The sequence below is a fragment of the Melanerpes formicivorus genome, unplaced genomic scaffold (assembly GCF_026170545.1).
Source record: "Melanerpes formicivorus ecotype bairdi unplaced genomic scaffold, bMelFor1.0.p_v2 SCAF_35, whole genome shotgun sequence".
Taxonomy (NCBI): Eukaryota; Metazoa; Chordata; class Aves; order Piciformes; family Picidae; genus Melanerpes; species Melanerpes formicivorus.
The window spans coordinates 5,042,522-5,068,531 of record NW_027142387.1 but is presented as its reverse complement, the minus strand read 5'-3'; the positions used below and the strand labels follow the sequence as shown (position 1 = coordinate 5,068,531).

The 26,010-nt window shown below is 53.0% G+C and overlaps 1 protein-coding gene across 3 annotated transcripts; it reads right to left on the bottom strand.

Annotated features, from left to right (window-relative positions):
• Positions 1–112: 112 nt before the first annotated feature.
• On the bottom strand, positions 113–17,774 carry STEAP4 (STEAP4 metalloreductase). Of its 3 annotated transcripts, XM_068156922.1 has the most exons (6): positions 17,665–17,774; positions 13,122–13,276; positions 5,457–5,912; positions 4,276–4,803; positions 3,219–3,383; positions 113–1,262 (listed from the first exon to the last, which is right to left on the bottom strand). In XM_068156922.1, the coding sequence occupies exons 3-6, from the start codon at positions 5,910–5,912 to the stop codon at positions 993–995; spliced, it is 1,419 nt and encodes a 472-aa protein (XP_068013023.1). In that variant the 5' UTR covers positions 13,122–13,276; positions 17,665–17,774; the 3' UTR covers positions 113–992. The 3 variants fall into 3 exon arrangements, with proteins under 3 accessions (XP_068013023.1, XP_068013024.1, XP_068013026.1); XM_068156923.1 differs by lacking the exon at positions 13,122–13,276; XM_068156925.1 differs by lacking the exons at positions 13,122–13,276; positions 17,665–17,774 and adding an exon at positions 6,592–7,486.
• Positions 17,775–26,010: the final 8,236 nt, after the last annotated feature.

Below are 26,010 nucleotides of genomic sequence, written 5' to 3'. Positions count from 1 at the left end.
TGGCTGGTGACAAGATCTCACTTGTTTCCTTGCCCAAAAACCTTCCAACCCTTTTGTGCAGCTGAGCTGCATCGTATCAAGAAGAGGCGCCAGAAATGATGGCAGAGCTCAATGCTGTAAAAACAAAAGTCCTTTATTGTGGTTCAGATGTGGGGATTTCATAGAATATCTGCAATATTGCATCCCAGTGTTGAAAAATCATCAATGTTACCTTCAGGAGAAACAAGGTGGACATAACCCCCTGATCAAACAGGATTTGCCTTTGGTGTCACAGCTCTGTGGCTGCACTTGGGAAGCTCAAGCTTGTGAGAACGCCTCCCAGATTGCTCCCATTTGGGTTTCTCCTCCAGCCCCTTGCCATTGCAGTTGCTGGTAGAGTAGCACAAGCAAGGATTCAGCAGTCCTTGAGCCAAACACTTTGAACATCAGAGTTCCTGTACACAGGTCTTACTTGGGTGTCTCTAGGGCTTAACCGTAGGTCTCTTGGATCAGATGTTAATGGAAGGTTAAGTGGTTCTGGGAGGAAGAGCACTCTTCCATCTTGCAGCCATGCTGTGGGTGCTGGTGGCTTTGGTGGTGAAGGCAGGCTGTGTGTCCATAAACACATGGGTCTGTGTGGAGGTGGATGTGTAGACCTCAGCCCCAGGGGGCAGGGTAGGGAAGAGGAGCAGGTGCCAGCTAACACTGAAGGTTACTCTGGTTGTGCCCAGCCCTGGAGGAGGTTTGGAACAGCAGAGGAAGGACATGGATCACCTCTTACTTCTGCCTTACCCCTCTTAGTAATGGAGGGTGAATAGGCAGGGGAGATAGACCAAAGCAGAGAGAGGACCTGGCTGAAGTGTGCCTGGGGTGCAGGAACTCAGCAGCCTCCTTAGCTCTGTGCTTGCAGCTTGTCCGTGGGGTTTGTTTCACTTGGGGCTTGGCCAAGTTTTGCACTTTTTCCTTCACCCTCCAGATAAAGAAGTCCTTTTAGCTGCCCCAGGTGGGTGTGGTTAGACAGCTGACTTGTTGATGACATACTGGGATGGTTCTGAGTAGCGGGGGTTCCTCTCCCAGCCCTGCCGGATTTGGGTGAGCGGTCTGTCCAGGCAAGGGAATATCAGCACGAACTTGATGACCAGGACAGCGCAGGGAACAATGAGGGACAGCATGTAGATGGGGGGAAGGTACCACTTGTAGGATGATGGCACCAGGAACCACTTCCCACCGTAAACCAGGGTGTGAGCGGTGCACAAAACCAGCGTCAGGTATCCCAGCTTGGACTAGGGAAACACAGGGGAGAGAAAAAGAGTTAACGAGAGGGCAAAGCAGGAGGTGAAACCAGAGCCAAGGCAGCTCACAGGAAGCTTAGGGACAACCTGGGCACTGCTTAAATGAAACTGGTTCAAGAATCACAGATTCACAGAATTGTTTGGGTTGGAAAAGCTCTCCAAGATCACCCAGTCCAACCAGCACCCCTACACCACCATGGCCACAGGTGCCATGGCCACACATTTCTGGAACACCTCAGGGGATGGGGACTCCACCACGTCCCCTAGGCAGCCTGTGCCAATCCCTGACCACTCTTGCAATGAAGACATTTTTTCCTAATAAGTACAGGGACTTGCTGGAGAGGAGCAGCAAAGGGCTGCAAAGCTGCTGAGGGAACTGGAACATGTCTGTGATGGGGAAAGACTGAGAGACCTGAGACTCTTGAACATGTCCAGAGAAGGGCAACAAGGCTGGGGAGAGGCCTTGAGCACAGCCCTATGAGGAGAGGCTGAGGGAGCTGGGATTGTTTAGCCTGGAGAAGAGGAGGCTCAGGGCTGACCTCATTGCCCTCTACAACTACCTGAAAGGTGGTTGTAGCCAGGAAGGGGTTGGCCTCTTCTCCCAGGCAACCAGCACCAGAACAAGGGGACACAGTCTCAAGCTGCGCCAGGGGAGGTTTAGACTCGAGGTGAGGAGAAAGTTCTTCACAGAGAGAGTCATTTGTCATTGGAATGTGCTGCCCAGGGAGGTGGTGGAGTCACCATCCTGGGAGATGTTCAAGAGGAGATTGGATGTGTCACCTGGTGCCATGGTTTACTTATTCACGAGGTGTTGGGTGATAGGTTGGACTTGATGATCTTTTAGGTCTATTCCAACCTTACTGATTCTATGATTCTTAGTCTGGGGAAGAGCAGCCTGAGGGGGGGGTCTCATCAATGCTGATCAGTAGCTAAAGGGTGGGGGGCAGGGGGATGGTGGACACTGCACACATCACTTTTGGAGATACTCACAGATAACAGAATGCATCAAGTTGGAATGGACCCTCAAAGGTTATCTTGCCCTGTGCCCAGCACACCCACACCCCACCCCAGCCCTGCAGTCAGCAGGAACATCTCCAGCTAGATCAGGCTGCCCAGGGCTCCGTCAAGTTTGGCCTTGAATGGGATTGTGGTGGGTTGGAGTTTCCCCCCAGCATTAACTTTGCCAGACCACCTCCCTTAGAAGCAGATGAAGCTGCATTTACAAGCAAACCCTACACTCTAGGATGGAATGCAGTGAATATGTACAAAATACACAGCAGTTACCATATTTACAGACATTTACAATTAGCAAACAACCTGGAAACCCCCCCTGCCCCCTCCCCCCACCTCCCTCCCTGTCCCAAGAGAGAAAGGAGCAGAGAGAGCAGCAGTAGGTTGGACTTAGCCAAGGCCAGCCGAAGCATGCAGGTTAACCTCTCCCGAGCGAAGCAAAACCAGCCAGAGAGCAGGAGAGAAGACAAAAGGAGAACTGTTGTGCCATAGCTTGTCTTATTCTGGATATTTATCCAGTGAATTTGTTTAGCATAATCCTTAGTCTTCCTTTTTACACCCAAGAGTGAGTGATTTAGATTTTTCTGCTGTTCTGTTCAAAATCTGTAACTGAATTTCAAAGGCACAGCCTAACACTGCCACGGGGGGGGGGGGCCTCAACCACCTCTCTGGGCTACCACTGTCTCACCAGCCTCACTGTGCAGAACTTTCTCCTGATGTCCAACCTCAATCAGCCTGCTCCAGTTTCAAACTGTTGCCCCTCATCCTATCCCCACCAGCCCTTCTGAACTGCCCCTCCCCAGCCTGCCTGTAGATTCCCTTCAGAGAATGAAATGCAGCTCTGCTCATGCTCGTGGGGGGAGATTGTCAGTCCCTGGTAAAGCTGCCTGTGGCCACAGGGCTGGTTTATTATTTCCTTCAGAAGTCTTTTCTTACCTGTACAAATCTGAACTCCCTCCAGTTGACACTGTTGCTGACTGAAGGCAGAGAAGTGATTCCCAGAAGAACAAACAGGAAAAATCCCAGAATCCCCAAAGCCAAGTAGGAGTCACTCAGCCAGGCATTGGTGGTGTCGAGTGGCTCTGTTGTGTTGCTCAGTGCCTGCAGGAGAGAAGAGCAGGGCTGGCTCAGGGCAGTGCTGGGGGAATCCCCTGGAAGGTACCCAGGAGATAAATGTCCTAAATGGGCTCTCTGAGAACCCTCAGGGATTGGTTTAGCAGGCCTGCTCAGAAGGCAGAAGCAGCATGGTGTTCCTCAGGGTCAGTACTGGGGCCAGTTCTCTGATATCTTTATCAGTCATCTGGATGAGGAGATGGAATCACCCTCAGTGAATCTGCAACTGACACTGAGCTGCAGGCACTGTTGGTCTGCTGGAGGGCAGCAAGGCTCTGCAGAGGGACCTGGACAGCCTGGATTCATGGGCTGAGGCTACTGGAATGAGATTCAACAAAGCCAAGAACTGGGTCCTGCACTTGGGTCACAACAACCCCGTGAAGGCTCCAGGCTGGGGGCAGAGGGGCTGGGAACTGCCCAGCAGAGAAAGACCTGGGGGTGCTGGGTGACAGCAGCTGAGGATGAGCCAGGGTGTGCACAGGTGGCAAAGAAGGCCACCAGCATCCTGGCCTGGATCAGCAATGGTGTGGCCAGGAGGAGCAGGGCAGGGATTGTCCTCCTGCACTCAGCAGTGGGGAGGCCACACCTGGAGTGCTGGGGTCAGTTTTGGGGCCTCACTCCATTGTGTCTCCAATAGTTTGAAAAGACCACAGAGAAGAGGACACCCGCCCTGTCCTGGATGAGATCACTAGCCCTGTCCTGCTGAGTTTCTGAAGCTCAGGGCAGGAGGCAGGGGCCAGGGCTCGCCCCGTGGGCAGGAGGTGGGAGGCAGGGCGCAGGGCTCACCCCGTGGGCAGGAGGTGGGAGGCAGGGGGCAGGGCTCGCCCCGTGGGCAGGAGGCAGGGCAGGGCTCACCCCGTGGGCAGGAGGCAGGGCTCACCTGGGAGACGACCTGGCTGGTGGTTCTCCATTTCACGTAGGAGCGGAGGGGGGTGACCAGGGTGTACAGGACGTGCACAAAAGCAAAGGCCAAGGCCACCAGCCCCAGCTGCTTCCTGCACAGCATCCACCTGTCCAGCCAGCCCGGGAAGCGGCGGTACTTGGTGCCTCGCCACAGCTGCAGGATGGCAGCCAGCACACCAGGGACGTAGACCAAGCCTAGGAGCAGCAGGGCCATCACAGGGCAGACCTTGTTAGGGATGGAGACGGCCATCAGAAAGGACAAATCTGTCTTCTGGTAGACGTAGGGGTAGATGACATCCAGAGCCACGCAGTACAAGGAGAAAAAGATGGTGAGGCCGAGGGACAAGAGGATGGAAAACCTCCACATGGGGAAGAGCTGCAGGGGGTAATTCTCTATCTCCCGGGCAGCCAGCAGGGAGCCCTGGTCCAATGGAGTGAGGCCCAGAGCACGAACAAGATCCATCACCATCCGTTTGGCTTCCATGTCATCTCCACAGACAAACACCTGCAGCCACAGACAGACAGAACCTCTGCTTAGAAGGACGCTTGTGACCTCCTCCATTGTCCTGCTTGGATGTGGATGAAGAGCAAAGCTTCCTACCAACGCTAAACCACATCCCTCAGCACCACATCCATTTGTCTCACAAATCCCTCCAGGGATGGGGACTCTACTACCTCCCTGGGCAGCCTGTTCCAGTGCCTGACAACCCTTGCTGGGAAGAAATTGCTCCTGAGGTGTAACCTGAGCCTCCCCTGGCACAACTTGAGGCCACTTGCTCTTGTCCTGTTACTTGTTGCATGTGAGAAGAGAAAACCCCCTGAACAATTCTAATGAATCACAGAATGTTAGGGGTTGGAAGAGACCTCTGGAGATCATCCAGTCCCACCCCCTAGCCAGAGCAGGGTCGACTAGGGCAGGTCACACAGGAGTCCCAGAAGGACCTTGGAAGTCTCCAGAGAAGGAGACTCCACCACCTCTCTGGGCAGCCTGCTCCAGGGCTCCAGTACTGTTACAGTGAAGAAGCTGAAGTGGAACTTGCTGTGCTGATGCCATCTCACCCCTGTGTGTCCCAGAGGTGTGCTTGCCCAGCTGCTAGGAAGCCATGGGTTACCTGGCTCCATGCCAGGCCCCAGGAGGCCCCCACTGCTCAGCCCTACCTGGCGGCTGGCATCCAGCGTGCCCGACTGCAGGGCCCAGGCTGACACCGTGTTGAAGGCTTTCACCACCTTGGCAGCAGGCAACAGCTGGGCCAGGTGCTGGGCATTGGATTCGGGGTACTGGTCTATTTTTAAGTTGTTGCTGATGTCCACCAAGACCTTTCCCTGGAGAGCTTCTGCGAGGGGCACGAGGAAGCTGTAGTGCTGCCTCTGGACCGCTACGATGATGATGGCAGCTCTCTGTGCTGCTTCTGCGTGGCTCAGCACCTCTGCACCTGTGGGGATCAGGCTGGAGATCTTTGTGCTGCGGCTGCCAAACACCACGTGGTACCCAGACTGGATCAGCTTCTGTCCCAGAGCTCTTCCAAAGTCTCCAGTCCCAAAGATGCAGATCACCTCCTTTTTGTTAGCAGTGCTAGGAGCCAAGGCCATGGTGTTGGAAGAGTTTCTGGTCATCTGTTAGGAAAAAACAAAAAAATGGACTAAATTACTAGAAACAAGCAGAGCAAAAAGTTCCATCTCTGCAAAATGCACCATGGCAGCACAGCCTAAAGAGCCAGGAGCTTTCTTGCCTCTCCCTACGCTTCCTGCAGGCTGCCCTCGCCACACAGCCTCAGAAGACAGCATTATAGACTTGTTTGGGTTGGGAAAGACCTCCATCAACACAAGGCAGGTGTGCAACCTGAAAGAGCTTCTGGCATCATCATTTACATAGAATCTCAGACTGGGTTGGGTTGGAAGGGACCTTCAAGATCATCCAGTTGCAGCCCCCATGCTATGGGCCCAAACACCTCCCACTCGCCCAGCTTGCTCAAGGCCTCATCCAACTGGCCTTCAATACTTTCAGGCTTGGAGCCTTCACAGCTCTTCTGGGTGACCTGTCCCAGCCCTCAGGTCATCTTTGCGGCCTCCTCTTGACCTGTTCCAACAGTTCCATGTCCTTCTTGTGTTGGGGCCAGCAAAGCTGGATGCGGTGCTCCAGGTGGGGCCATCCCCATCACACGGAGGTGGAACAAGAGAATGGCTGTGTGGGGCTTGGTCACCAGCTGGAGTTAAGCCCCTCCAAGAGGAGATGTATGTAATCACATCAGAACCTGGAAGAGCTCTTGAAAAATAGGAGCAGAAGAGATCTTACCAAAGGTGGCCACACATCTGTCTGTGGTCTTCAATCTATCCTTAAGACCTCTAGTCAGGAGCAGTTTGTTTCACTATTGTTCTTCAGGTTCCTGAGGAACATCTTATGAAGCATTTTGGGGGAGAGGAACTAGAATGTTTCATGTTGAACATAGATTTGGGATATTTTTTATATTCCTCATAATCAAATTCTCTTTGAGCTTTTTATCTCTACTCCTCCATCCCTGCACCTGGGAACTTCAAAGCCTTTCATGTATTATCCATGGCAGCACCTGGGCTCTGTGCTTGCAGCATGAGACCCAAGGTACAAAGACAGAAGCAAAAAACAGTCTGCAGTAGGTCCACATACTGTTGCATAGAGTCAGAAATTCATGGAATGGTTTGGGTAAGAAAGGCCCTTAAAGATCATCCAGTTCCAACCCCCTGCCATGTGCAGGGACACCTCACACTAGACCAGGTTGCTCAAAGCCCCATCCAACCTCCAACCTTGAACCCCTCCATTTACAAAAGGTGAACTCTGAGCAGAAAACTTAAGGCCCAAAGGAAGACCTCTAACGGGAGATGTTGAGACCCCTCTGTTGGACTGCCCAGCAATTTACTGCTTATAATGGCCAGTTAATGTCAGGGAGGCACTGAATTGTTTGGGTTGGAAAAGCCCTCTGAGATCATTGAGTCCAACCAGCAACCCAACACCACCATGGCCCCCAGTGCCATGGCCACATGTTTCTGGGACACCTCCAGGGATGGGGACTCCACCACCTCCCTGGGCAGCCTGTGCCAATCCCTGACCACTCTTGCAGAAAATAAATTTTTACTCATCTCCAGCCTGAACCTCCTCTGGCACAATTTCAGGACATTTCCTGCTCTTCTCTCACCTGAGACTAAGCAGAGGAGGCCAAGCCCCACCTGGCTCCAGCCTCCTTTCAGGGAGCTGTAGAGAGCAATGAGGTCTCCCCTCAGCCTCCTCTTCTTCACACTAAACACCCCCAGGTCCCTCAGCTGCTCCTCACCAGCCCTGTTCTCCAGACCCTTCCCCAGCTTCCTTGCCCTTCTCTAGACCTGATCCAGCCCCTCAATGTCCTTCCTGGAGTGAGGACCCAAAACTGAACCCAGCACTCCAGGTGTGGCCTTCCCAGTGCTGAGCCCAGGGAGACAATCCCTGCCCTGCTCCTGCTGGCCACGCCATTGCTGACCCAGGCCAGGGTCAGCACACCCTGGCTCATCTCCAGATACTGTCACCCAGCACCCCCAGGTCTTTCTCAGCTGGGCACTTTCCAGCCCCTCTGCCCCCAGCCTGAAGCCTTCATGGTGGTGTGATGCAGTGCAGGACCCAGCCTTTGGCCTAGCAGAAACAACACCATGGATGAAATACAGTGGCCAAAAGCAGAGAGGCAGAGATGAAGTCAAGATATGGATCATGGAAAGATCAGAAAGGTGTAGCCTGGAGTGGCAGCTGGAAGATCCGTGGAGAGATTCAGAAGGAGAAGGATGGAGCAGGAAGGAGAGGGTTTAGTGTTTACAGTTAGAACAGAAGCAAAGCCAGCAAATCTGCAGGGGTTATCTAGGGCAGCTCCCTCCCTGGGGCAGGATGAACTTGGCTTGAGCCACATCTGGCAGCTGCTAGTCCAACCTGTTCACAGAACCTTTTCATCCTGTGGCTCCAGAGGCTCTGCTAGCCTACAGCTTTCTCAGCCAGACTAGCAGGTGTCACTTCATCCCCTTCCCGTGGCAGCCGCCTTGGCTGGGCACAAAGCAGGAACCATGTCACCCTTTCCCTCTCCAGATGAAAGGGCCACAGATCTTTCTCAGCACCTCATGCTTCCAAGGGTGCCCCTTGTGGCTTTTTCTGATCTTCCTGGGATCGCCTGCTCCAGCTGCTAATTAACAGTGTGGTGCAGTGCTCCTGCTGAGATCTTACCTGACAGAGAAGGATGCTGCACTTGCCTCATGGACAGCACCTCCCCCCTGTCACCTCTGCCTTGCTCACAGCATGGCTGACTCACAGTCACCTTGGGATGCGTTCGGGCTGCAAGAGCTTTGACAAGTCCTGAGTGGCAACAGGGCCAAGATGGGGAGGGCTGAGCACCCCACCTTCACCCTGGCCCTGTGTCAGCTGCAGAGGGGCTTTAGACAGAGGCCTGGAGTGACAGGATGAGGGGTGATGGCTTCAGACTGGAAGGAGCTGGACTGAGATGAGACAACAGGAGGAAATTCTTGCCCATGAGAGTGGTGAAGGTGGGACAGGTTACCCAGAGGAGCTGTGGGGGTTCTAAGCCTAGAAGTGTTCAAGGCCAGGTTGGATGAGGCCCTGAGCAGGCCAGGCGCAGAGCTGTCCCCTGTGCCTGTCCCTGTTACACAGCTCCATCTGCTTTCAAACTGTGCCTTCCATTTCTCAAGATGATTTTGATTTCTCAGCCTCTCCTCCAAGGTGTTGGCAGCCCCTTCTCAGCTTTGTCAGGCTGTCAGCTTTAATAAGCTGTGCCAGCATCCACCCCAGCTTAGGACATCCTGCAGGAGGACATCACCAGGAGAGACCTCATGTGTGTCTGCAATAGACCTTGACTTCCATCTTGACTTTCTTCTTGAGAAGGACAGGGAAGCTGGGGAAGGGTCTGGAGAACAGGGCTGGTGAGGAGCAGCTGAGGGAGCTGGGGGTGTTTAGTGTGGAGAAGAGGAGACTGAGGGGAGACCTCATTGCTCTCTACAGCTCCCTGAGAGGAGGCTGGAGCAAGGTGGAGGTTGGGCTCTTCTCCCTAGGAACAAGTGATAGGACAAGAGGAAATGGTCCCAGGTTGCCCCAGGGAAGGGTTAGGTTAGAGATGATGAAAAATGTCTTTGGTGCAAGAGTGGTCAGGGATTGAACAGGGTGATCTTAAGGGTCCCTTCCAACCCAACCCGTTCTGTGGTTCTCTGATAACATCCAGGCCATGGTGGCTGCTGCGGCCCACTGACAACCTTCTTGGCTGGGATGCTCTTAGAAATCTGAGTGGGACAGGGAGGTGTGATGAAAGGAAAACAGGAGGATGTGGAATTTTCCTGCCAAAACAAACAGAGGGGATTTGCAACATGTCTGGAGCAGAGCCAGGCAGATCTTACAGGAGGTTGATGAATCTGGGACCTCTCTTCCACAAGCCTGTGCTCTGCAACCTGTCCCAGACACAGGACTAACCAGGGGACAGCTTCACCAGCTGCACTTCAAAGCACATTAAATGAATTTTCTTGCACCTTTTGGTTTCTTTTCTTTTTTTTTTTTAAGTGGACTTGACCTTTTTCCCTTCCTACTTGACCATAGCCAAGTGGCACTTGCCAGAGCCATGCCTGCCCTCAGGAGGAGCCAGCACTGATCTTGTCAGGAAGGAAGCATTCATAGATTCATGCAATGGTTTGGGTTGGAAAGGACCTCAAAGATCATCCAGTTCCAACCCCCTGCCATGGGCATGGACACCTCCCACCAGCCCAGCTTGCCCAAGGCCTCATCCAACCTGGCCTTGAACACCTCCAGGGAGGGGACACCCATGACCTCCCTGGGCAGCCTGTTCCAGTGTCTCCCCAGCCTCACCATCAAGAACTTCTTCCTCATCTCCAGTCTCAAGCTGCCCTCTCCTGGCTCAAAGCCATTGCCCCTCATCCTGTCACTGCCAGCCCTTGTCCAAAGTCCTTCCCTAGCTTACATGTAGACCCCTTTCTGGTACTGGAAGGCTGCTCTAAGGTCTTCCAGAGCCTCCAGAACTGAGAACCTGTCCTCACTCCTGACAATCTTAACCTCACCTTTTCTTAAGCAATTCATGGGATCTGCATCTTGCAGTGGAGCTTTAGACCAAGCCCTGTTGCTGACCCAGGGTGATTTGCAGCACTTTGCCAGCACAACACATAAAGCAGTTCAGCCAAGCATGAGAAGAATGGTCCTGAGAAGATTGAGTAACCTGAACCTGTGCCTCCAGCACAGGGCCACCCCCAAGGTTAAAGCATTCCTCCAGTACTCCAAGCAGGAGAGGCCTTTGCAGCTGTGCCTCCAAGGCTGTGCTCTCAGCTCCAAGCAGTCGCTAGGAGGTTCTGAGGTGGCTTTGTCAGTCCTCTAATCAATGCTTTTATTGGCACCTTATTGCTGCTCCTCCTCTGTTTCCTAAAGCCCCTGGCCTGGATCAGCAATGATGTGGGCAGCAGGAACAGGGCAGGGATTGTCCCCCTGGACTCAGCACTGGGGAGGCCACACCATGAGTGATGGGTTCAGTTTTGGGCCCTCACTCCAAGAAAGACATTGAGGGGAGGGTCCAGAGAAGGGCAAGGAAGCTGAGGAAGGGTCTGGAGAACAGGGCTGGTGAGGAGCAGCTGAGGGACCTGGGGGTGTTTAGTGAGGAGAAGAGGAGGCTGAGGGGAGACCTCATTGCTCTCTACAGCTCCCTGAAAGGAGGCTGCAGCCAGGTGGGGCTTGAGCTCTTCTCCCTGGTAACAAGTGGCAGGAGAAGAGGAAATGGCCTCAAGTTGCACCATGGCAGGTTTAGGTTGGACTTGAGAAGAAACTTCTTGGCTGAAAGGGCTCTCAATGCCAGGCACAGGCTGCCCAGGGAGGTGGCTGAATTCCCATCCCTGGAGCTGTTCAAGGCCAGGCTGGATGAGGCCTTGAGCAAGCTGGGCTGGTGGAAGGTGTCCTTGCCCATGGCAGGGGGTTTGATCTGGATTTTCTTGAAGGTCCCTTCCAACTCAACCCATTTTATGAATCCATGAACATGTCAGGGTAGCTGGTGGAGAGCTGCAGAGTCAGCTCCCAGCTGAGCTTCTGCTCTGAAATCCAGCACTAGTGTGGACAGCACACTTTGTTCCTGTCTACTACACATGAAGCAGACTCCATAACCAGTCATCCTTCTTGCCTGAAACTCAGAGGAGGAATTACCAAACCTGTCATCTTCTAACAAATTGTACAGCCAGGAGCAGTCCTCCCTGTCTGTGTAAGAAAATTCCAACAGGGAGATGAAACTGGGAAGGTTTTGCTATGGAGTTAATGTGCTGCTTCTGTGTCATGCCTCCTACCAAACCTGGGAGCTTCAGGAAGGCCTCATCTGAAAAAAGGGAATTGACATCTTCCACTCATTTAATCATTTTAGGAAGTCCCAACAGCCTTGCCTGGAGTGACCCACAGCCTGCTGGCAGCTTGTGCTGCAGCCTTCAGAGAGCAGCTGCAATGGCCTCGGCTCAGAGCTGAGGAGCACTTCTGACAGCTGCAGATATCCCCTGAATGAGCAATGAGGAGCTGCTCCAGGACAAGATTTACACAAAATCCCTTCATTCCTGCAGCACTGCAGCATCCTGATGGGAAAATGTGGAGCAGGAGGAGAGCTGAGGTGCTGCTTGAATGGGGGAAGAAAGCATGAAATCCACAGAGATCCAGAGGATGGATTGGGTTGGAAGGACCAACAAGATTCTTAGCTTCATAGAATGCGTTGGGTTGGAAGGAACCTGAAAGATCATCCAATTCCAGCACCCCGCCATGGGCAGGGACACCTCCCACCAGCCCAGCTTGTTCAAGGCCTCATCCAGTCTGGCCTTGAACACCTGCAGGGAGGGGACATCCAGGACATTCCTGAGCAACCTGTTTCAATGTCTCCCCACCCTCACTGTAAAGAATCTGCTTCCCAGCTCCAGCATTCCAAACCAACCAACCAATCCTTCTCTACTTCTTGAACTCCAGCAAACACCTCTGGAACAGCAAAGCACCTTGTGATCTGCTCTGAAAGCTCTCTGCATGCCAACTGACTAAGCCAAAGTTCTCATCTGTCCTCACTGCACAGCCACATGTCTCAAGGCTTCCTTACATCATCTCTTGATGACTAATAGGTTGTATAATATCAGAGCAAAACAGAATCTCAGCTTCACAGATTGCATTGGGTTGGAAGGGACCCCTAAAGGTCATCTTGTCTAACCCCTGCAGTCAGCAAGGACACCTACAACGAGATCAGGCTGCCCAGGGACACATCAAGTCTGATCTTGAATGTCTCCAGGGATGGGGCCTCAACCACATCCCTGAAAAATCTGTATTGTGCAATCTGTTCCCCAACACAAGGGGGGCATGGACCTGCGGGAGCAAGTCCAAAGGAGGCCACCAAGATGATCAGAGGGCTGGAGAGCCTTTGCTGTGGGCACAGGCTGAGAGAATTGAGGCTGTTCAGCCTGGAGAAGAGAGGTCTCCAGGGAGACCTTAGGGCTGCATTTCAATCTCTGAAGGGGACCTACAGGAAGGCTGGGGAGGGGCTGTTCAAAAGGGCCTGTGGGGTTAGGATGAGGAGCAATGGTTGGGACTGGAGCAGGTTGGACATCAAGAAGATATAGGTCAGACATAAGGAGACAGGACATGTCCTGCCTTTGCATTTTTGTTTTCCCCAGAAGGGAGAAAGGCTGGGGTAAAACTTGATCAGGTGAATGAAATACCCAAGTTCAAGCCCACCTGAACCTCTCAGGTCAATCATTAGCCATTCTGTCCCCCATTCCCACCAGTAGATGTGGCAGCAGCCTGTGGCTTGTCCCTGGGCCACTCACCTGTGCACTCAACCTCCTGGGGTCCCCCCGGGCAAGCCGGTGAGATGTTGGTTGCAGTGGGGAAGAAGAAGAAACCTCAGGAGCTGCAGAGAGGTCCTGTGGCCTGAAGCAGAGTGCAGGAGCTCCAGCAGTCTGGTTGGCATTTATCTGGTGAGCTGAGAGGGGAGGGTGAGATGCAGGGATGTTGCAAGCCTGCTCTGTCTGTGTGGGATGAAGGAACTTCCCGTCAAAGGCTCAGGGAAAGTCCCAGCCCTTGTATTTACAGCTGAAGCTCTGCTTGCCTCCGGCATGCTGGCACTGGCTTGCCCCTTGGCTATCAGCCAGGGCTGCTCTTGGAAGCCTGATAATTGCAGAACTCAAGAATGCTGTTGGAGCTCAACAGCAGCTATTTGCCTGCAAGGAGAGCTGCTTGGTTTGTGTCCCCTGTTCCAGCTGGGGGTAGGGTCAGTAAGAAGGAATTGGATGTGGGGATGGTTGGAAGCACCTGCTCTCTGGGATGGTTGGAAGCACCTGCTCTCTGGGATAGGTTAGGTGTTCTTGGCAGCCTCATCAAGCATGTGGAACCAGAACCTGCTACAGCTACATGCTGAGAAATAGGACTTTGAGGGACGGGCCACTGGGAGGATGCAAAGTTCTTGATGTTGCATGACTGTTTGCAGTGGGATGGAATTCAGAGCAGGAGCCTTGGGCATCAGGAAATGACTGGACTGGACCTCAGTCCAGTAGCACATCTGTTTGCAATGGGATGGGATTCAGAGCAGGAGCCTTGAGGATCAGGAGATGACTGGACTGGACCTCAGTCCAGTAGCACATCTGTTTGCAATGGGATGGGATTCAGAGCAGGAGCCTTGGGCATCAAGAAATGACTGAACTGAGTCATAGCCTGAGTAGGAGAAAAGGGCTAAGGGAGTCCTACCAGCACTGAGATTTCATAAGAGGTTTGAACACTGAATTGGAAAAGGATTTGAAGAATATCTCACTCCAGATTTGCAGCAACCTCTGCCAAGAAATCATGGAACCAGAGAATGGTTTGGGTTGGAAGGGGCACCTCCCACCAGCCCAACTTGTTCAAGACCTCATCCAGCCTGGCCTTGAACACCTCCAGGGAGGGGCATCCACAACCTCCCTGGGCAGCCTGTTCCAGGGTCTCTGGTTCTATGCTCAATGCCAACAGCCCTCAGCAGCCTGCTGGGAGCGGTGTGCTCTGCTTCATGTCCGTCTCTGGGGTCTTCATGATGTATTTTTGAGCTCTCAGCTCTCACACTTCACCTTGCCCCTTTTTTCCCCTCCCCATTTTTTGTCTCCTGTCATCACTTGCCTCTGCTCCTTATTTTAGGAGAAGGAGAAAAGAGCAATGGTGCCACAAAGCTTTGTGGCGCTTGTGGGAGGTTGTTTCCCCAGGCTCGGAGATGCTGTGGAAGAAGAGATGACAACCTTCTGAAAAAGCCCAGAAGGCAAAGAGATGAAAGGAGCTCAGAGCTTGTCACTGTGTGCTGCAGAGTCTCTGTCAGACAGCAGAGACATGCTGAGACCTGCCAGTCTCAGGACATGTCACTGGGATCCTTACCTCTGGGAGAAGCTGTCCTGGTGCCCACAGGGACACCAAGGGGCACCTGGAAGGCTAGTGGGAATGTATTTCTGGATGGGACCTCAATGTGGGTGATCACAGAACCACAGAATGCTTTGGGTGGTCTAGTGGGAGGTGTCCCTGCCCCTGGCAGGGTTGGAACTGGATGAGACTGGAAAGAGTCTGTTTACAAGGGCCTGCGGTGACAGGATGAGGGGCAATGGCTTCAAACTAGAGAAGGGCAGATTTAGATTAGATATCAGGAACAAGTTCTTCACTATGAGGGTGGTTGAGGCCCCTGCTCTGGAGATATTCAAGGTGAGGCTCTACAAGGCCCTGGACAGCCTGGTCTAGTTGGGGATGTCCCTGCTGACTGCAGGGAAGTCCCTTTCAGCCTGGACCATTCTGTGATTCTATGATCTTGAGGGTGCCTTCCAACCCAACCCATTCCATGGTTCTATGATAAATCAGATCTTCTGCTGGGTGCTTATCCTGAGGTCCAAAGCTGCTGAGGTGTTGAGGATGGAAGTCAGCACATCCTTCAGGACTGAGAGATGAGCGGTCACAAAGCGCCATCAGACACACGGGGAGCTCAGAGCTACTGGAGTAGGATGGGGATGAATTCCTGCCTGAAAACAGGGCATGAAGGAGCATGGTTTAAACATGAGCTTTGTCCTGCATTCTTTGTCCCCTGCCCTGGCACTTCTGGACCAGGTTTGTTGGAAGGGAAGAACTGAGTCATGCAATGGTTTGGGCTGGCAAAGCCCTTTAAGGTCTTTGAGTCCATCATTCTTTAACTCTGCCAAGGCTGGGGCTGAGCCATAGCCCCCAGCACCACATCTCTGCCTCTTGGAAACACCTTCAGGGATGGGGATTCAGCCACCTTCCTGGGCAGCCTGTGCCAGGCTGTGACAGCTCTGTCAGTCAAGAAATGGGTGAGTGCAAATGTTGATGCTCAGCTGCCTTCATCTGAACTGAGAACATGAAGCCCTCTGTCCAACTTTTTGTGGGAAAGGACCAAGGACACCTAACCCATTTGAAAGGAGAAGTTTGAGCTCCTCAGGAATGATTGTGACTTCTTATTAAGAGACTTGATTCTTCTGAAAGGTCTTGAGTTTGATCTTGGAGGACAGCAAATGTTGTATCCTCAGACTCACTTCCCTTGACACTTTCCTCTCAGTGACCACACAGTGACTCTTCCCCCTGCTCTTCTCAGCCTCCCAGCACTGGCTCCTCTCCCTGCTCTTTTTTTCCCTAGATTCTCTTTTGGTTCTTTCACCTTTTTTTGAAGTAGACATATGGGTAGTACTGAGCTTTGCTCTGAGTTCTGCCTTGGATGGTGTCCCAACCACATGAAGATGTTTTCTGTGAAGGTGGTGCCTACAGCTAGCTTGGTGAAGAGGGAACATGAGGTGTCCCAGAAAAAAACTAAGATGCAGACCTTCAGGTTTCACCAGTACTGCAGGTGTGCTCTGCAAGTGCCAAGGGACTGCAGATGGAAAAGAGGACAACTTCTAAGCTAGGTTGGATGAGGCATTGAACAACCTGGTCTAGTGGGAGGTGCCCCTGCCCATGGCAGGGGGTTGGAACTAGAAGATCTTGAAGGTCCCTTCCAACCCAAACCTTTCTACGATTCTAAGATCATCCAACACCACCATGGCCACTAAACCATGTCCCACAGTGCAGCTATATTTTAAAGGCATGCCCTAAAACTACCACACATGGCCACACGTTTCTGGAGCCTCCACCACCTCCAAGGGCAGCCTGTGCCAAGGCCTGGCCACTCTTCCTGAAGGTCTCTCCAACCCAGCCCATTCTGTGATTCTATGATCAGAGTGAGGCAGTTGCCATCTTGGCCATTGTCACCTCCATCCCACATTTTTGCCAGCAGGTGTCTAATGTCCATGTGTGGCTCTGAGGGGGTATCTCTGTTTGGCATGTTTTGGAGGAGTCTCAGGCAGAGGCCTCCTGGAAATTTGCTTGATAAGAATTTTCAGGCTCCTTTGTCCTATTTCTGCCAGCAAAGTCAACTGAAAGACTCCTGTTAGCAACACGAAAAGCTGCTTCTGTTGTGACAAAAGTGATGGCCTAAGGGACAGAGCCACCCCCTCCAGAAATGCATCCTCCCAAAGCCACATTTCTGTCAACAGTCTGATGGCAGTGCCATGGGAAGGCACTAATGAAAAGGCAGAGCTGTCACAAGAAGTGTTCATCGTCTCCTCTGGACCAAAGGGCTTTAGTTATCCTCCTGAGCAATAGGCACAACCCAGCTGTCTCTGACACTTCCCTCTCTTCTCCATGATTCTCCTGCTTTGGTGCTAACTCCTGCTCCAGCTGCTGCCTCCTGCACTTGGTGCTTTTAGTCATCATGAAGACCAAGAGCTCCTAGGAACAGCAACCTTCCCAAGACATCTTTGTTTGTTGGTCCAGCCCCTCTTCTTGGAGTGAGGGACCCAAAACTGAACCCAGCACTCCAGGTGTGGCCTCCCCACTGCTGAGTGCAGGAGGACAATCCCTGCCCTGCTCCTGCTAGTTGCACATCATTGCTGATCCAGGCCAGGATGCTGGTGGCCTTCTTGGCCACCTGTGCACACCCTGGCTCATCCTCAGCTGCTGTCACCCAGCACCCCCAGGTCTTTCTTTGCTGGCCACTTTCCAGCCCCTCTGCCCCCAGCCTGGAGCCTTCATGGGATTGTTGTGACCAAAGTGCAGGACTCAGCCCTTGGCCTTGTTGACTCTCATCCCATTGGCCTCAGCCCATGGATGCAGCCTGGCCAGGTCCCTCTGCAGAGCCTTCCTGCCCTCCAGCAGACCAACACTGCCTGCAGCGAGGTGTCCTCTGCAACCTTCCTCAGGGTGATAAACCAAACACTCCCACATGTCCCTATTGCTGAGGCTGACTCCAAGCCATGATGCAGTTGAAGGTTGCCCACTCCAAGGCTCTCATCACTACCTTCTCTCTGGTGACAAGCTTACCTTGCTCTAGGTCCTGAAGAAGCAGTGGGGAGGGTTATGGTGAGTTATTGGTGTCCTGAGTTCTTCCCTGGATGGTGTCCCTCAGGATGGCTTCCACCTTGCTGCAGGAGCTGCTCAGGGCTGCTTTTATACATTTCTTGGCACGTAGGACACGTTGCCCTTTGCTCATTGGTGCCCAAGCCATGCTATATCTGAACACACTCTCTGGAGTCTGTTTAATTATGCCTGCTGAATATTTGTTCTTTGTTCCCTTCCCTATCTCAGAAGCTAGTTTTCCTGCCCTTCCAAGGCCTTAATGACCACTAATTTGTCATTAATTATTTGTTTATAGCCCGGAGCCTCTGGTTTCCTCCTGCCTCCAAAACCTCTGCTGTGATCCGTTACTTGTGCTAGTCCTCTGCCCACTGGGACCAGTGCTGCCTAACTTTTTGGTTGGAGACTTGGGCAGTGGGGTGCAGGCACCCTCAGCAAGTAGGTAGCAGAGAGTAGAGGAGGAATAGTTATGTGTAGAGGGACCCAGTGTGTCATACAGTCACAGAATGGTTTGGGTTGGAAAGGACCTTCAAGATCATCCAGTTCCATGGCCCATGGCCATGGGCAGGGACACCTCCCACCAGCCCAGCTTGCTCAAGCCTCATCCAACATGGCCTTGAACACCTCCAGGCAGGGAGCATCCACAACTTCGCTGAGCAGCCTATCCCAGTGTTTCCCCACCCTCTCTGTCAAGAATTTCTTCCTCATCTCCAGTCTCAATCTGCCCTCTTCCAACTCAAAGCTATCGTCCCTTGTCCTGTCACTCCAAGCCCTTGTCCAAAGTCCCTCCCCAGCTCTCCTGGAGCCCCTTCATGTACTGGAAGGCTTCTCTAAGATCTTGTGGTGGGTTGAAACCTGCAACCTTCTCTCCTCCAGGCTGCACAGCCACAACTTTCTCAGCCTTTCTCCAGAGGGAAGGTTCTGCAACCCTCTGATCATCTTGGTGGCCTCCTCTGACCCTACTCTCACAGTTCCATGTCCTTCTTGTGTTGGGGCTCCAGAGCTGGCTCCTGTCAGCTCCACATCCACAAACCCTGCCCTGAGAACTTCTCTATAGAGAGCAATGCTCTTCTTGGTTGCACATAAACTACAGCACAGGAGGTTCCACCTCAACATGAGAAGGAACTTTTTCACTGTGAGGGTCACAGAGTACTGGAACAGGCTGCCCAGAGGGGTTGTGAAGTCTTCTTCTCCTGAGGTCCCTTCCAGCCCCTGATGTCCTGTGATCCTGTGGTATCCCTCAGCTGCTCCTCACCAGCCCTGTTCTCCAGACTCTTCTCCAGCTTCCTTGCCCTTCTCTGGAGCTGCAGTGTGGAGAAGATCTCCCTGTGTGCCACGAGGTGTAACCCAGAGGCCTGATATGGGAAAACTCAACATGAGTAATGTCTTAGGAAAAACAAATTCAAGTGAAATATTTATTTTGAGAGGTTGGCCACTGGGTCACTGGGTTGAAAGTGTGGAGTATTTCCTCTTTGCTTCTGCTCTTCCTTCTGATGTTTGCCCATTCCCACAGGGTGCTGATAGGAAGCCTTCTGTTTGCTCCTGGCCTGGGTAGCCATGATAGGAAGTTTTCTGGGCAGCACCTTGGCATTTGGACTTGCCCATACTGCAGGTTGGAAGGTAAAGCCCACGTCAAAGCAAGACTATCTCCATCTTCAGCAGCCTCCTCCAGAGGCTGGCTTCAGAGACTTTCCTTATCTCCAGCTGAACTGAGCCAAGAGGCAAGTGTTTGATTTCTGTTTATGGCACCCTTATGGCTGGACATGAGTGAAGCTGTGATTAATGATTATCAGTGATAATGGCACTAATTAAGGCTGTGTGCAGAGAACACCCAACTGCTCTGCAGAGCGGCACAGGGCCAGCAGGGCTGCCCCTGGGAACGTGGCACTGCTGCCATCCCCACTGGTGCTGTCAGAGGTGACACTTGGCAGCAGGCTGGTGGCAGGGTGTGCCACAGGAGCCAGTGGGGAGCCTTTGATTGCAGTGAGGGCTGCGAGCACAGAGGCACGTCCTCACCACCAGCCTTTGGCCACACCACCAGCCTCTGGCCACACCATCACCTCCTGTCCACATCACAGTATCACAGTATAACATCATCAGCTCCTGGCCACACCACCAGCTCCTGGCCACACCATCCTCTGCCTTTGTCCACACTGTCAGCCTTTGTCACACCACTGCTCTTCTCCACAGAGCAGCAACCTGCAGAGCAGGCACAGCCTGCAGCAGGAAGCTAGCACCAAGGTGCTGTTCCAGCAGGATAGTTAGAGACTCACAGACTTGCATGGTTGGAAGAGACCTTCCAAACATAGAGACACAAACCAACATGGAACTCAAGCCCTGATGGCAGTTGCTCACCATCACCACTGGAGCTGTGGCAGAAGTCCCAGACTGGACTCAGCAACAGCTGGGAACTGGTTTCAGGAGCAGGATTCAGGAACCCATAGATTGGGATCAAAGGCAAATGCACAGAGTCCTCCTTGGGCACTGGCCACTGAAAAAGAGGCTTGACCCTGGTGATCCCTCAGCTTGATCCTGAGGGTGCTGTCCATGGGATGCAATCCCTTGTTGGGCAGTTTAGTGTCACCTGAGCTGTCTGCTTCTCCCTGTGGGTGTCATCTCTGACTTCCTGCCCCCGAGGTGGCACCCAAGGTGCAACAGTGCCCTTGGTCTGCAGACCAGCCCTTGGTAGTGACTCTCCCTGTCACTCTTCTCCCTGCTAGCAGCAGCTCTTGGCTGTGCCAGCCTGCTCTGAGCTCAGAAGGTGCCTCACTGAGCAAAGCCAAAGCTGGGCAGTGACAGCAGTGAACAAAACCAACTCTGCTCCAGCTCAGAGCAGAGCACATGGGGGAATGTGGCTAAGAGAGGAGGAAGTGGTTTGTAATACTCAACACAACAGGAGGAGATCCTTTGTATGAGAAGTGGCATCAAAAGAGAACAACAACGGGTGTGTGGACCAAGAGTCATGCAATCAATCAATCAATCAGAGAAGATACAACCCGCACCTGGCTCCAGCCTCCTCTCAGGGAGCTGTAGAGAGCAATGAGGTCTCCCCTCAGCCTCCTCCACACTAAACACCCAAAGGTGCCTCAGCTGCTCCTCCCAAGCCCTGTTCTCCAGACCCTTCCCCTGCTCCCTTCTCTGGACCTTCTCTGGCACCCTTTCAGTCAAGAAGTTTCTTCTAAGGTCCAAACTGTTTTCGATTGAGCAGACAAATGCTGATCCCTCTGCTGTGACCAATGGCAACGCCACCTACAGCAGTGTCTGTGGTCCCAAACGCTGGTGCCAGCCACAAGAACCTTGCCTGGAGTGATGGATGCTCAGTTTCTGCAGGGCTAATGCAGTAACATCTTAGAGACATCCTTTGAAATAATCGTGACTGAGTCCCTTGCAGCCACCTGGAAGCTGCAAGGAGGGGCCACATGTGCCCTGAGGCCCTGGTGACAGCTATCAATATTGGTGAAAGATCTCAGCGAGCTGCTGTGCTGACAATTCAATTCCTCAGCCTGCTGCTGGAGAACATCAGAACAAGATTTGTCTCTGTAGCAACACTCCAGTAAATCAGGAATAAAAGATGTCTTTGGAATGAAGAAAGATTCTACTTGTTCATTTGATGGATGTGGTGCCCACGGAGAAGACAGCCGAGTCAGCCACTCCAGGGATGGTTCTCCTGCAGCTCTCTAGTACACAAAAGAAGTAGGAATCTCATTTTCCAGTATTCAGATCTGCCTCTTTTCTGGGCTGTGGGAGATGGGGCTGCACAGCCTGGAGAGGAGAAGGCTCAAGGAAGACCTTGGAGCAGCCTTCCAGTACCTGAAGGGACTACAGGAGAGCTGGACGGGGGCCGTTCAGAAGGGTCTGTGGGGATAGGATGAGGGGCAGTGGTTTGAAACTGGAGCAGGGCAGGTTTAGGTTGGACATCAGGAGGAAGTTCTGAGGGTGGTGAGATGCTGGAACAGGTTGCCCAGGGATGTGGTTGAGGCCCTGTCCCTGGAGACATTCAAGACCAGACCCTAATGTGTCTCTGGGCAGCCTGATCTAGTTAGAGGTGCCCCTGCTGAATGCAGGGGACTGAACAAGATGACCTTGGAGCATCCCTTCCAACCCAGTGCCATCTGTGACTCTGTTCTCTGGTGTCACTTCTTCCCTGGTGTCACTCTGTGCAGAGAGGTTTTGTTCTTTCTCGGCTGTGACTCTCTCAGAAGCACTCTGCTGGCATGGAGACTGCCAGTGAGGGAGGTCAGCAGGAAGGAGTAAGAGGTGTGTCCAAAACATGGCAGCTTTTGGTGGAGTGAGGTCATTTTGAGGGGCTGCTCAACTCAGACTTAGCTGGATATCAGGAACAGTTTCTTTGCAGCAAGAGTGGTCAGGGATTGGCACAGGCTGCCCAGGGAGGTGGTGGAGTCCCCCGTCCCTGTAGGTGTTCCAGACACGTGTGGCCATGGCACCTGGGGCCATGGTTTAGTGGCCATGGGGGTGTTGGGTTGATGGCTGGACTGGGTGATCTTAAAGGGCTTTCACAACCCAAACAATTCCATGGTTCTATGACTCTCTGTATTCCTAGCAGTGGCCAATGGCAGAGTGAGCTCCCTGAGCAGAAGTTGCCCTTTCCCAGCCCAGCCTATCAGCAATAAATGCAGCCAGACCCAGAGCTTATCTCAGCTCCTTGCTGGAGCTGCAGGGAGCTCCCGGCGGGCAGCTGCCGCACACCGCCGGCTGCCAGCAGAGCTGCAGGATGGACTCACCACAAAGGCTAAAGAGCAGGAGGAGGGCAGGACTGAGTCAAAGACAACACTCACGTCCCAGCAGGTGATGTTGTGACGGGCACGTAGGTCCCAGTTCACCTCGGGCAGCTCAGGTGAACTTTGTGAGCCTGGGGAGCTGAGGTGAGGGCAGGTAGATGGGGCTGAGCACCACCTGATGCTGCTGATGTTCTGCCCTTCTTCTGGGGACATTTTCAAGCCCAGCAGCTGTACTGTAGGGTGCTGGTGGTGCAGGGTGAAGATTCAGCCAAATAGAGTCCAGTTGAGGGACACAAGGTCTGGAACATCTCTCATGATAAGAAGAGGCTGGGGCTGTTTAGCCTGGAGAAGAGCAGCCTGAGAAGGCCAAGGAAGCTGGGGAAGGATCTAGGGCTGGGGAGGAGCAGCTGAGGGACCTGGGGGTCTGGAAAATTTCCTAGGCACAACCTAAAACTGCCACAGGAGAAGAGGAGGCTGAGGGGAGACCTCATTGCTCTCTACAGCTCCCTGAAAGGAGGCTGGAGCCAGGTGGGGGTTGGCCTCTTCTCCCTAGGAGCAAGTGACAGGAGGAAAGGAAATGGCTTCCCATTGCACCAGGATGGGGTTCAGGTTGCATATTAGGAACAATTTCTTCCCAGCAAGGGTTATCAGGCACTGGAACAGGCTGCTGGGGGAGGTGGTGGAGTCCCCACCCCTGGAGGTGTTCAGAAGCTGTGTGGATGTGGAGCTGAGGGACGTGGATTAGTGGCAGTGGCTCAGCAGCACTGGTGGGACTGTGAGTTTTAGGTAAGTGGTTTGACTTGATGTTCTCAGAGGTCTCTTCCAGCCTCACCAGTTCTATGGTCTATTCTTCACATATCCTTGGCTGCACCACATGAAGGTCAGTATAGGAGCTTTTCTTCATCTGATTGCTCCTTTTTGCAGCAGAACTTGGTGGGATTGCTTCAGAGGAGCCCTCTGTCCTGCCAATTAGTCTCTTGATGGAATTAGCACCTCCTTTATTTAGGCTTTGGCCAGAAACTCCATTTTCTGACTCCAAATATTACTCCACCTCCTCACTGTTCCTGTTCCCTTGCACTGCATGGCATCAGCTTTGCTTTGAATGTGGCTGTCATCATCCATCAGTCCCAACAGGTCTTCAAGGAACAGCTTGGACAGGTTGTTGTCTCTCCTCACCACGGGCAGCTGCTTTGCTTTTCTCTTTTCTGTGAAGGTGTCATCTCCTCCAGACACAGGGCTGGGTTCTGCTGCTGTAGGTAATGAGCTCAGGATTCACTCACAAGGCAGGGACCTGCTGGGAAGCTGCTCACGGAGCAAGGCAATGAACACTGCAACTGAACTGGCAAACTGGAATTACTTCAGCCAAAAGACCACGAAGTGTCTTAAAGAGTCTGCATTCAGGGTCTACTAATGTGGCATTCACCTAATCAATATAACATGGATTATATGCAGGGAAATATCTGTCATTGATCTAGCTTAAAATGTAGAATGGTAGAATCATGAAATGGGTTTGGTTGGCAAGCCCTCAAGATCACCCAGCCCAACCATTCTCTAACTCTACCAAGGCTGGGGTTAAGCCATAGCCCTCAGCACCACATCTCTGCCTCCTGGAAACACCTCCAGGGATGGGCATTCAGCCACCTCCCTGGGCAGGCTGTGCCAGGCTCTGAGAACCCTTTCAGTCAAGAATTTTCTTCTCATGCCCAACCTAAACCTCTTCTGGGGCAACCTGAGGCCATTTTCTGTCAGTTCTGTCCAAGAGGGAGCAGATGCACCTGGCATCGACTTTGTCTGAGTTCTGGTTGGCTCTCCCAGGCTCATGGGTTTGTGTTAGCTGCAGTCATGCTGAAATGCTTCTGTAAGACAGCTGCCAGGCCTGCAGGGTAATTATCCTGCTAATTAGTGCCTGTGACAGATAGTTCTAGTGATGAGCCTTGTTCCAACATGCCTTTGATGCTGTTCTGCAAGGACCTTGAACTGGGACTTCCCTTCTCCGCATTATTTTTGTGACCGTATCTGACAGAGCAGCCTTTAACATCAAGCTTCCATGTGTTTAATGAGAGGAATCCCAGCATGGCAGGGCTCGGAGATCTCCTAGTTCCAACCCTCCCTGCCAAAGCAGGATTACCCAGGGTAAATCACCCAGAAGCTTGTCCAGGCAGGTTTTGAAAGTCTCCAGAGAAGGAGACTCCACAACCTCTCTGGGCAGCCTGCTCCAGGCCTCCAGCACCCTCACACCAAACAAGTTTCTCCTTAAGTTCAAGTGAAACCTCCTGGATTCCAGTCTGTGCCCATTGCCCCTTGTCCTGTCTCTGGGCACCACTGACAAGAGCCCAGCCCCATCCTCTTGCCCCTCAACCTTTAGCTCTTGCTGAGCATTGATCAGATCCCCTCTGGGGCTGCCGTGTCCCAGGCTCAACAGCCCCAGGGCTCTCAGCCTTTGCTCCTCACAGAGATGCTCCAGGCCCCTCAGCAGCTTTGTTTCCCTGCACAGGACTCTCTCCAGCAGTTCCCTGTCTCTCTTGAACTGGAGAGCCCAGAACTGGACCCAGCACTCCAGTTATGGTCTCACTAAGGCAGAACAGAGGGGCAGGAAACCCTCCCTTGCCCTGCTGGCCACACTCTTCTTCATGCACTGTTGGCCTTCTTCACAGAATCAACCAGGTTGGAAGAGACCACCAAGATCATCAAGCCCAACCAATCACCCATGAGGACACACTGCTGGCTCCTGGGGAATTTGTTGACCACCAGTATTCCTAGGTCCTTCTCCACAGAGCTGCTTCCCAGCAGGTCAGCCCCCAGCTGTACTGGTGCAGGGGTTGTTCCTCCCCAGCTGCAGAACCCTCCACTTGCCTTTGTTGAACTTCCTGAGGTTCACTTCTGCCCAGCTCTGCCAGCCTGGTTGAAGAAGCTGCTAATGGGGAAAGACCCTGGTAGAGTCTCTGCCCTCAGCTTTGGCACTGACTGGGCTGAAGGTCTGTGCAGGGGACATCAAAGCACAGGGAGATCTGAGCCCTGCAGGTGAGCTCAGGCACAGGTCGTGCATCTCTTGGCCCCAGTCACAAAACCCTAGGGAATGGGCCTGCAGGTGCTGAGGTTGGACTGTGGGGGTGTAGAAGGTCAATGTGCCATGACCCACATGGGCAGTTCCTTGAAAACTGCCTGGTTTCCCAAGCTTTCCATCCTGGCCTCTCTCTGGTGTGGGGCAGTAGCTGGTGGACTGTGAGCAAGCCCACTGGGATGAGGCAGTTTCTCCATCAGTGTGGCCATCCTTTGGGCCATGTGTTTCCTTTGTCTCCTGCTTTGGCACTGAGGCTACCAGGACAGGCTTCCCTTTCTTCCCCTTGCCCCCATGCGGGGTGTGTGTGCAGCTCAGGGTTGGTGTCCCTCCTGCCCAGCCAGGTACAGCTGGCCAGCCTCAGTTCTGGGTAGCTGGGTGGTTTTGTGTGCCATATGGACAGAGAGAGAAGTCACTTTTATTGGGTTGGGAGCAGAAGTTATGCAGGAGAACACCCCACCAGAAGTCCACCTTTGAGGAGGGTTACTTCCCACTGCTATCCCCATATGGGACCTG